Source organism: Rattus rattus, chromosome 2 (assembly GCF_011064425.1).
Source record: "Rattus rattus isolate New Zealand chromosome 2, Rrattus_CSIRO_v1, whole genome shotgun sequence".
NCBI classification, from domain to species: domain Eukaryota; kingdom Metazoa; phylum Chordata; class Mammalia; order Rodentia; family Muridae; genus Rattus; species Rattus rattus.
Window position 1 is genome coordinate 162941872 of NC_046155.1, and position 11881 is coordinate 162953752.

Below are 11881 nucleotides of genomic sequence, written 5' to 3' on the forward strand. Positions count from 1 at the left end.
TTTTGCTGATTTTATCTTTATTATTTTCATCTGAATCCTGTTCATATTTGCTGTTAATACTCACACACATGAAAGTGTCCTTTCCTTGTTTCAGATCGTAGATCACTGCAGGCTTCATCAAACTTACCTCACTGCCTAAGTTCTTGGCTTAGAGAAAATTGTGTCTTATTTAATTTAAGACTTTTTTCTTTTAGATTTTATTTATTTATTTTATGTGTGTGAACACACTATCACTGTCTTCAGACGCACCAGAGGAGGGCATTAGATCCCATTACAGATGGTTGTGAGCCACCATGTGGTTGCTGGGGATTGAACTCAGGACCTCTGGAAGAGTAGTCAGTAGTAGTCAGTGCTCATAACCACTGAGCCATCGCTCCAGCCCTAAAACATTTTTTCTTAGCTGGACATAGGAGTGCGTGCCTTTAGTCCCTGCATTAGGGAGGCAGGTGAGTGTCTGAAAGTTCAAGGAAGGCCAGCTTCATCTACAGAAAGATCTGTCTCGAGTTTTTAAAAATTAATTAATTAACTAGAAAATGAAGCATTTTTCTTTTTTAAACTGTTTTAATTATATTTTCGGGACGTTTTGTCTGCCTGTGTATCGGGTGCCCTCAATGGTTGTGAGCGCTCATGTGGGTCCTCAGAATTGAATCCAGGCCTCTAAAAGAACAAGTGCTCTTAACCACTGAGTCATCTCTCCAGCCCGTAGAGCAGATCTCACATACAGAACAATGTCGGAATGCCCTGGTGTGGTGTTGTTCTTGGTTTTGGGTTTGTTTTTGTTGTGGGTGGTGGGGGTGTTTTGTTGTTTTTTTCCCCCTTTTGGTTTGGTGGGGTTTTTTTTCTGTCTGTCTGTCTTTCCTTCCTTCCTTCCTTCTTTCTTTCTTTCTTTCTTTCTTTCTTTCTTTCTTTCTTTCTTTCTTTCTTTCTTTTTTTGCTTTCCTTTTTTTCTCTTTTGCCCGAGCTCGGTTGGTTTACCTCAGCCTCCAGCCTCAGGGTGACAGTGATGGGCTTCAAACGGACTGTGACTCTCGATGGCACAAACTTGTCTACCTGAGCAGCATGCCCACGCCCTGTAGAGCAGGCTCTCCTGTTTTATAAGCACAGGTCACCTGTGTGCCATAGGTGACGGTCACCTGCGCACCACAGGTGAGCCTGGAAGGCATCATCTGCCGTCTCCACCACTTAGAATTTTCACAGCAGCCGTGTGACTGCCTGACTGGCCAGGACCGGCCAGCACTGCTTCACCTTAAGGGATGGCAGCTGCTTGGTAGCTTAGGTCTCCTGAGGACCACACGTGGGCTTTTTAGAGCCTTAACTGTCTACATGGTTTTGTCTCAGCGTCAGACTGGATTTAACTGGATACTGGTATTATTTTTGACATGTTTCTAGTGGGGAACAGCACTTCATCTTTATTAACTTTAAATCATGATGGGTCATATTGGAGTAAACAATGCTTTCGGTATTTATTGTAAATAGGAGAAGGGTTATTCATTCATTTAAAGAAAAGCTAATTACTTTTGCACTAGCTAATCAATTAGATATTTACAACAGGTGCATCTGAAAGCGAGGTTAGTCCTCTCAGTCTATATTTTTTAAAGATTTATTTTTGTCTTTGTTATATGCATGTGGGGATGTGTGCCTGTGTGTGTGTGTGTGTGTGTGTGTGTGTGTGTGTGTGTGTGTGTGTGTGTGTGTGTGTGTATTTGGGGGTTGCCTACAGAATCTAGAGAAGGGTACTGGATCCCCTAGAACTAAACTTGCAGGTTATTGTGTGTGCTCAAATTGAGCTCAGGTCCACCGGAAGAGCAGCAAATGCTCTTAGCCTCTGAGCTCTCTCCAGCCCTGGTCCTCTGTATTTGTAGGCTGATGCTATTGAAGGACGGGCTATGGGATCCATCACGCAGATGGTGGACCCCCCTGGCCTACCATCCTTGGCGTCTTTCCCTATGTTCCCTGACTTGCAGAAGTTATGGTCCAGACAGTTACAGTGGAGCCCAGGTTTCTCTCACTGTCTCAGACTCAACACTCATTTCCTAGTTTTTCCTCTCAAGAACCTATGTAGAGCAACATTTCCGCCTCTGCGAAAGTATGGGTGAGAATGACATCCAGGTATGAAGAAGGCAGCATGAGGCTGTTCCTCCCTGCCGGGGACCGGCCTTGGGAGAGCCCTGGCAGCTAACAGCGCCGCTCCCGGCAGCCTCTTTGTCACTCGCTCTTCTAACTTGTTAGCCAGTTGGGTTTCTTCTACTACGACTACTTTCTTTTTTTATTTCTCAGCAACTGAAAGATTCATATTGTTCTAAAAATATTGGTTCCATTGTCATCTAATCTCGCCTGTTTTCCCTTAAAACTCTCAAATTGAAACGTTTTTTTTTTCTTTTTTTTTCTTTCTTTTTTTTTTTGTAAAAATAACTGCTTGGCATGTTTGTAAATTAAGCTTAAGTGATGATGAATGTATGCCAAAGTAGGGTCTATTTAGACACAAAATATGTTTGTTTAAATCAACATTCAAATCAGCTGCGGTCGGCAGGCTTGATTCTCTCTGTAAGGGAATACATTTAATAATCTTACTTTTTTAGTACTGGAGGTTGAGCCTAGGGTTTCGTGCATACTAAGCAAACACCACTGTACTACTGCTAGCCTCAGACCTCGTTTTTTACTTTTTATTTTGAGGAAGGGTCTCACTAGGTTGCCCAGGGTAGTCTTCGAACTCACTCTGTGGCCCAAGCAGGCTTTGAATTTGGAGCCTCTTGCCTCAGCCATCTGGGTAGCCAGACTTAACAGGCCTGTGCCAGCAAATCCCACTTAAACATCCTCCTAACCTCTGATTTCTCGAGTCTACTTTGGCTCCATAGTGGAGATTGGTCTCGGGTATGTGCTGCTGGGAGAAAAGCCTGCAGCTGGGCTCCCAGCACAGTCACTGAGGGCACTCCTCCTGCCTGCACTCCTCCATGCTGACTAATCTGTCCTCGGGCGCTGTCCTCTGGCAGTGCAGTCTCGATGCTGTTGGCTAGGGCAAGGGTAGACTCCTGGGTTCGGGAGACACATCCAGTGGTCTTCCATGCTAGGGTAAGAAGACCCTTGTTACAAAGTGTGGAGAGGAGGCTCACCATCAGTCACCAACCCCCTTCTCGGCTCTGTGGGACCCAGACACCTGCTCTGGGCCTCCTACAGGTGGGCTGAGGACACTGAAAGTTGCCATCGCCTTGGTGGGAGTTAGTGAGTGTCATCCTCTCAGGGAGCGCAGCTGAGATTGTCTACAGGCTAGAGAGAGACCGGCAGGAACCTACTTCACAACAGAGCTCTGGAAAGCCCTACGAAAACACTCGAGGGCCTTTACGTTACAAAGCCTTTTCACAGAAGAAGTCGTACGCTTACTGGTGAACACTGGTAGCTGCCCCTCACAGCGGCGGATGGGCCTCTGTGCCAGCCCTGCTGAGGACCCTGTGCTCTTCGCTCAACCTCACAGTTTGTAGGAGCCTCACAGGTGCGCTCATAACGTGTTTGCCATTTAGTTTCCTAATGGAACAGACAACGGCATTTGTACAGCAGACCTGTAGCCCCATCTGCTTGGAAGGCAGAGTCAGGAAGATCAACATTCAAAGCTGCAAAGCGAGGTCAAGGCCAGCATGAGCCACTTGAAAGATCGAAGCCTGTGTTCTTAGCACTTGGAGGTGGAACCAGGAACAGTGACCGTCTGAGGTCACAGCCACACAGAGTTGGAGGTCAGCCTGGGGATGCATGAGAGCTCAACTCAAACAAACAAGGGAGTCTTGCCTTTTTCTCCCCCCTCCCTTCCTTCCTTCCTTCCCTCCTTCCCTTCCTTCCAGACAGGGGTCTTTCTCTGTAGCCCTGACTTTGTACCACAGCACTCCGGAGATTTTAATTATCCACATTGATGTGAAGACATGTTAGTTCGCAGGGACCTTTTGTGAAGGCCAGATCCCTGGATATGGAGCCCCAACAGCCTCCCAGGATAAGGGGCTGCCGACTCCGCTTGGAGCCCAGCTGGAGCTCCTGGCTGCCTGTTGCCCACCGCGTACTCTGTTTCGGTGTGCCTTACCTAGTGACATTTTCCTGGCTGTAGAGATCACACTCCTGGGTCTTTCTGCCTTCTTGTGCCTCTCAGCCAAAGCCAGGCAGTGCCTTAAAGGCTTTGAGTGAGAATAGAAAGTTTGTTTGCTTCAGCAAGGTTGACTGGAGCAGCCGCCTGGCCAGGTCATGCATGCCTTGTGCCAGTCTGTCCTGGAATAAATGTAACCTGGAAATTCTCTTAGGCCATTAGGAGAGACCTGTAGATGGGAATATTTTGAGGGATAGCCTTTTAATTCTTTACCTTTAGGAGATTTTCAGGAGAAGTACCCTCTTTGCAGTCAAAAAGCCTGCCATGTTTAGAATGTTCTCAGCACAACCGAAAAAGCACACAGTGAATCTCTTTTGCTTTGAATCAGAGTGGAAAGAACTGTTGTGTCTTAAAGATGATGTTCTCTAAGTTCAGACTTTAAGTGAACCTTACCTATTAACTGTGCATGAGTGTCTGCCTGCCTGTACATACATGCACCACAGCATATGTGTGCAGTGTCTGCCTGCCTGTACATACGTGCACCACAGCATATGTGTGCAGTGTCTTCAGAGGCAGAAGGGAATATCAGATCCCCAGAACTGCAGTTACAGACCTGTATACTCTCGTGTGGGTGTTGGCACTTGAACTGGGGTCCTCTGGAAGAGCAGCCACTCTTAGTGCTCTTAGCCACTCCAGCCCCCTGCCCAAACCTTTTCTATGTAACGAACCATTTCTCCCGTCTTCATAATTTTATAAACTTTTCGAAGTGCTCATTTTTGACGTTTGCCCCTTAGTTCAGCAGTAATTTACCTGTGGAAGCTTGGCAGTTCAAGGCCAAATGAAACCTGCCCTGCCATACATGGACACCAGGATCCCTTTTCTGTATATCCTAAACCTGCAGGAGACCTGCCATTCTGGGCTAATTGCAGTGGAGTGGCTCATACCATGGAGAGGATCCAAGGGGACTGAGACCGGCCTTTCATTCCTATGCATTCCTGTTAGCAACAGTGAAGCTATCTAAAAACTTAGACTGTAACTATAATTTGGACTCTAAATGTAGGATAGGAAGATAGACCTGGTCCAGGATTAGTGTTAAGTGAGCATTAACTGAAGTAAACTGAATTTCCCCGAGTTCTTGCCCTAAGGAATTCTCTACCTACGCATGCCTTTTTATAACCGTCTCCCACCCTCTGACCATGTGGGACCAGTGTCAGATGTCCCTGTAAATTGGGAATCCGGGGACATCGAGAACGCTGTCTGTTCTGTGCTCCCGGAACTGCTTTTTAGAACACTGACAAGCCCATCAGGCCAGCCAAGCTCATGCTAAACTTTTCTCGGGTGGGATGCAGATTTTAGACTTCAGTGAGGGCGAGAGAGGGTGCCGACATGTCTGTCAGTCTTTCCTCCCTCATTGTAATTCCATCCGCTTTGCCCCCTCACCCGAGAATCCTTATTGGAACGCAGCAGTAGATGGATGTCATCGTTAGAGAGAAGCCTCAGATGTTCTAAAAGTAACTTAGTTGTAAGTGTCATCACTCGAAGCATGGTGTGTCTTGCCCCCAGACACCCATAGGCCTCTGCTGGTCTGCATCCAAGCTGTCTTCTTAGCTTTAAGTTGGAACACAGATAGGAATGTGAGGAGGCGTCCCCTGCGCCTTACCAGCAGAGCAGGCTGCAGGCCTTGTTTCCCGAAGACTGCAGTAGCCTGCTCCAGCTTTCTTTTGAAATTTCCAATAGCCTTCATGATTACCTCCATCATCTTAGCACAAATCAGCGAGCCTCTTATTTCTTCGCTTCTCGGTCTTTTGTTTTTGAGACAAGGTCTTACTATGTAGTGATGGCTGGGGAGGAACCAGCTATTTGAACCAGGCTGGCCATACCAGAAACCCCCTTGTTCCTTAACTCAAAAATAAACATGTCTTGGGATGTTCTTGGTGAGCATCTGGAAAATCCCCACTGGGGCCAGAGGCCTGGAGTCCCCAGTAACAGCTCCCAAGTTTCCCCCAGAGAGAGGGGAATAAGTCAGCCACTACGGCTGTTCGTCCAACACATCTGTCAGCCCATCGCCCAAGAAGCTGGAACAACTGGATGCTGATTTTGAGGCTAGCCTGGGCTACATGGCAAGACTTAGTGTGAAAATTCAGAAGAAGAAGAAAAGACAGATCCTTTCTCTCCAGGGCTGAGGGAAGGGACGTACCTCCCACGTGGTGTCTTTTTCTGTGTTCTCCATCACGGCCCACTAGAACACAGAGGTCAGAGCTTAGATAATTTTGCTGCTTTAACCCCATGAAATCAAGTCGCGATCAACTGCATTTTCCTGACTCCTCACTTATTTTTTTTTTTTTTACTTTTTTTGTGTATGAGTCTCCATGTGTGTGTGTGTGTGTGTGCGTGTGTGTGTGTGCGCGTGCATGCGTGTATGCATGGTACATGTATATGCATCATGTGCATGCATTACTTGAGAATCATAGTCTCTGGAATGGGAGTTACTGTCGGCTGTGAGATGCTGAGCAGGTGCAGGGAACGGAACCTGAGGACCTCGCAAGAGCACCCAGTGTCCTTTGACCATGGAGCTGCCTCCCAGACCCTTCTGCCTTTACTCCCAGCCGCCCTTTACCTCAGCAGCAGTTGAGCCCCTGAGATCCTTGTTCCACTCCGCCTCCCTGGGCAGCAGCAGAGGCTGGTACAGAGAGCTCGCTGCCTGCGTCCTAAAGCAGTCCATCCTAAAGGCCAGCCCCTCACGCTGGAAAGTTAGACGCTCCCCGCCTCTGTTGTAGTGAACGGAGAACAGAAAGGAAGCAGGTTGAAGCTGAGGCAAGAAGATCTCGAGTTCGAGGCTCCACGCCATGAGAATGTGTCAAATAAGTAAATCAAGTTCACATAAAACTGGATGTCAGTCAGTGCTGTTCATCTGTGTGACCCCTAACTCTTCAGACGCCCCCTCAGAGCTGAGTGATTCTGAGTGGCGGGGAGATGTCTACTTGGGAATCTTGGTGTCGGGTTCACTCACACTCTGAAACCTTGTAGCTCCAATACACCGAGGAAGGCCGTGTTCGCTGGAAGCATGCAGTTGCTGGCTGGAGTCAAGCTGTGTACAGGACGGACGCTGACCAACCACCCACACTACGAAGATAAAAGTCTGAGAGAGCGGACCCAGGCGGTAAGGCCCATCTTTGCCCCTGCCCACCTCTCGGTGCCCTGTACTGCCAGCAAGGGCAGAGGGCAGGTCCCCTGTGCCACGAGAAGGGGCCAGAGGCCAGAGCGTGAGGGCATGGGGCTGGCAACTCCTGAGGCTGCCTTTGAAGGGCTGGTGCAAGCACACGCTCCTCTTAGGTAAGGAAAGGGCTGAGAGGATAAATGTCTGGATTGGTGGGAGGCAGTGCTTGGGCCAAAGCCCTTGGAGCTCGTGATTTGGAAAGGAACAGAATGGAGGTGGAGCATACTGATCGAGTCTCATAAATCAGCCCTGGGCCATTTCGGGTGAGGCAGGGCGGTGTTGGGTGTTTGCTGCTGCCGTTGGTTTAAATGGATAATACAGTCGCATGGTTCAAAGTTCAGAGCATCCCGAAGGGAATGGCCTGAAACATGTTCACCTCATCCCTGCATCCTAACTCCCCTCGGCCTTCTCAGGAGGCAGATAGCATGTCTGTCTGTGCGTCTGTGTGTGCATATGTACACTTGACTGCGGTGCCACAGAGACCAGAAGAGCATCCGCTCCCCACTGAAGGTGGAGTTAGAAGCAGTCATGAGCCTCCTGATGTGAGTGCTGGGAACTGAGTCCTCTGCAAGAACATTGTACGCTCTGAGCCTCCGGCCAGTCCCTGCTTCATAAGTCGTTAAAGAGCTAAGGTTTCATATGACTGAAATGACAGCAGATATCCCCATGTTTGGTAGGACAGAAGGTTCCAGCTCCACTTAGCCTGCAGAGCTACAGAAAGACAGCTGTGTACCACCTTCCCTCAGAGGTACTGGGTATAAAGCCCCAAAAACCGAAGTCCCAAGGTCAACAGTGCTGGCCTTCAGTCAGGACTCTGAGTCTTCAGAATGCCTCAGCCAGGGCCACCTCTCTGGCCTCAGCAGGTGATAAAAACAGATCACTCTCCCAGCTCACCTGTCCCTGTGGGGGCCTCACCCTTCATCAGGCCCTCACACACAGCCAGGTATCAGGAGTCACAGCCGGGTGCTGTACCCCAAGCTAACTTTTCTCCTCTGGGGTGCACTGTCGTAGACTTGAAGGGGACGGAACGCCCCTGGGGAAGGCTGCTTACTACAGGTTCCCTGGGGATTCTCCAGGGAAAGCAGTTGAGGTAGAGGGTGAACCACTGGGCCCCCTGGGGTTGTGGGATACAATGTAACAGCCAGAAAGCAACAGGGCCTGCTCCAACTGAGGCCAGCGCCCTTTCACATTTGCCATTGGGAGAAGCCAGCCTCCCTCTTTAGATACACATGTGCCCAATGGAACTGCCAACCTGCTTGCTTGTCTGGTAGACTCAACCATGTTTAATAATTCTTAGAATTATAAGATGATTCACTCTGAATCCAAGTCTTTTGGGCACTAAGCTAGATATGTTCAATTTTCCATACATCCCCCCAACTCCAGACTGATAGACAGGACAAGAGCGGCCTGGGTGGCAAGGGGATTTGAGTGTCAGGTCTTAGCATCGCCCCACCAGGGATGTTCCCTCTCTTCCTCCACTGACCCCATGCAATTGAGAGGCTGTGTCCACTGTTGCATTTTCATCTATCTCACTTCGAAGGTTTATCAGATATATGCGAAGAGGTCCCCAGAGGAAGTGCACGCACTCCTGAGGTCCTTCGGCACCGACTTTGTGATCCTGGAAGACAGCATCTGCTATGAGCGCAGGCACCACAGGGGCTGCCGGCTGCGTGATTTGCTGGACGTCGCCAATGGGCATGTGAGCATGTGGCTTCCTTGTCTTGGAAGCTTTCAGAGAGGGTGGAAATCCAGCATGAAACCCAAGTGATACACATCACTGTACACCATACGTGTGAACAGCATTACAAGTCAGACATTTGTAGAGGTCCTGCTCTTTAGTGACACTGGGGGGTGGGCTAGGGGACAGGAAAGCTCTGGATTCCCAGTTTGATTCAGGTAGAGCACCTCTGCCGGTGGCAGGTTTGCATGATACATCACTGCATAAAGTTTATTTGTAAAGGATGTTTTTCTGCTCTATATAACACATCTGCCTATGAACACACTGCCCGAGGGCGTCCTGTTGGCACGTCTTTAAGTGTCAGGCAGCGGGCCACCCCTTTTTCCCAGGCCCTGTGGCCCACACATCCTGCTTCCTCTTGGCCACCATCTATCTACACACAGCCTCAGGATAGCTAAGCTTGCCCTCCACGCAGAACAAGCTGTGTCTCCCTTGGAGCTGAGCCAGCTCACAGTAAACGGGGCCCTTGTCCCTTTCTGGGTCTGGTGTAACTGATGGTGTGAAAGCCGACAGTGGAAACCAGCCTAACTCTGAAAGCACACCGTAGGTGCAGGATTGGTCAGAGCTTTGCCAAGGAAACCAGTAAGCAGTAAGTGCCTTGAACTCAGAGGGCGAGCAGAGCATAGCCTGCCCTGTGGGGTGTGAGCCTGTGTGTTATTTTTCCTCACTTGGCCTCTGAGTTGGGGGATTTTCTCCAGCTCTGTGCGTTTAATGTTTGTGGATGGGACAGGGCAGTATGCTTTTAGGAACAGGGTGGCTCAGTTAGCGTTTTAATGCTGTGACAAACACCATGATTAAAAGCAAACTGGAGAAGGAAGGATTTATTCCAGCTTACAGTTCGCAGTCTGTCGTGAAGGGAAGTCAGAGGTTATGGGAGAATACAGCGCACTGACTTGCTCTCCATGGCTTCCTTAGCCTGCGTTTTTAATAACCATCCAAGACTAGCAGCCTAGGGCTGGCCCCACCCACAGCAGCCAGCAGAATGTTCCCGTCAACTTGATTACAGCCAATCAAAATAGCATTCTCTCTTCTCAGATGATTCTAGTGTTGTCAGTGTCTGCCATTAACGGTGGCAGATGTGGACTCACAGTTCTTTCTGGCCTTGGTTCGCTGTTTGGGAGGGGAGCGAGGTGGACCATGGGGTCGCTGAGTGGTTCTGACATTGATTCTCCTTTTTCCAATGGGCGTGGTGACAGGCACTTTCAGGACCAGCATTCATGAATCTAGAGTTGGAGGATTAAGAGTTCTTGGCCAAGGTGGCTACATAGTGAGGTCCTAGTCCCTGAAACCAGGATATGGGCTTGATGTAGAGGTACATGCCTTTAATCCCTGCACTCAGGGCAGAGGCAGGCAATATATATGGCGTTCCAGATACCTAGGGCTGCACAGAGAGACCCTGTTTTAAATTTAGACAGAGCAATAAACAAAAGCCAGGATGGTTCAGTAGATACCTAGGTGGCTGGATGGATGGGTGGGAGGTAGGAGGTGGGGAGATGGATGGATGGATGGGATGGATGGATGGATGGATGGATGGATAGATGGATGGATGATGATGGATGGGATGGATGGGTAGATGGATGGATAGATGGATAGATGGATGGATGGAGCCCACCACCACCACTCACATCGTATCTGGGTTTGTTTTGTTTTCAGGAGATGGATGGGCCAGGAGAGAGTGACCCTGACTTGAGACCTGCAGACCACCCTCGATTCTGTGAAGAGATTAAAAGGAACCTGCCGTCCTACGCAGCCCACTTCACTAGAGTGTTCCAGAACAAGACATTCCATGTCTACAAACTGTCCAGAAACAAATAACCGTGTCCGTTCTTAAACCACAGTGCATCGACAGCTGGTAGAGCCCGTGTCTGTGAGTCAGGAGCGAGACTTGAATGCTGGGGTTGCAGACAGCCTGCAGACAAGTCTTGCTGCCATGGGATACGCCTTCTGCTAGCATCAGCCTTCTCCGCCGTCCTGTCTGTCTTTTCTCTGAGTGTTCTTAGCCTCACGAGTGTACCTGGCCGAGGCTGGCCGGGGATGCTGTCCCTGAGGGAGTGATGTATGACCCACTGGGTGGCCTGGAAATGAAATGCTGGTGGTTGCCAGTGACCCTGAGCCCTCTGTGAGCGAGTGGACCAGCTGCACACTTCAGTCACTGACCCTGCACCACTGAGACCGCTTGGTGGCTTTTTAACAGTTGATTGTCCTGTCTAAAATTTTATACCATTTCCGGTTTACCATGCTTTCACACATGTGAAGAAACAGATTATTTTAGGTCTTTGAATCTTAAATATTCTACTTGTGCTCTGAAATGTCACATGTACAGTAGTGTGTGACACATTTAGAGTGTGTGCTTGTTTTAATTCTGGGCACAGCAATCAGGGTGCTACCAGGCCAGGCATGGTGACACACTCCTCCTTTAATCCCAGCACTTGCAGGCAGGGGCAGGGGCAGGGCAGGGGCAGGGGCAGGCAAATCTCCTGAGAGTTTGAGGCCAGCCTATTCTGTATAGTGAGTTCTGGGCCAGCCGTGGCTATGTGACAAGACATAGTCTCGTCTTAAGAAAGCAAAGTGTGTCCGGGCTTATGCTAGAAGTCTTTGAGGGGAACCCATCCATTTTTAATCTCTCTTGCAAGTAAGATAGTTTTGCTTTACTTCTTACTCATTTCAGTTAACCAGGTTTGCAAAGCCTGGTAAACTCTTTGTGTTTTAGCCTTTGTAGTTTTTCTAGCCTAGAAACTTGCAAAGTCTGAGGCATTTTAGATGCTGTGCCTTGACTCCTAGAGTTCGTGTGGCACTTCATTCTCTCTGACTTCTGGCCGCTAGTCTTCCTTCTCGTCCCGGAGACATCGCACTCCTCCCCTTG

General features: G+C 49.1%; 1 protein-coding gene across 3 annotated transcripts in view; it reads left to right on the forward strand.

The window, feature by feature from the left end:
- Dpy19l3 (dpy-19 like C-mannosyltransferase 3) overlaps nucleotides 1-11221 on the forward strand; it is a 60980-nt gene extending 49759 nt beyond the window's left edge. For 2 of the 3 annotated variants that reach the window (XM_032893846.1, XM_032893847.1), the window contains exons 17-19: nucleotides 7091-7223; nucleotides 8821-8979; nucleotides 10672-10833. In XM_032893846.1, the coding sequence (XP_032749737.1) occupies nucleotides 7091-7223; nucleotides 8821-8979; nucleotides 10672-10833 (454 nt within the window). Of the gene's footprint in view, nucleotides 1-7090; nucleotides 7224-8820; nucleotides 8980-10671 lie in introns of all 3 variants that reach the window. The other variant, XM_032893845.1, reaches the window with a different exon arrangement.
- The last annotated feature ends 660 nt before the right edge of the window (nucleotides 11222-11881 follow it).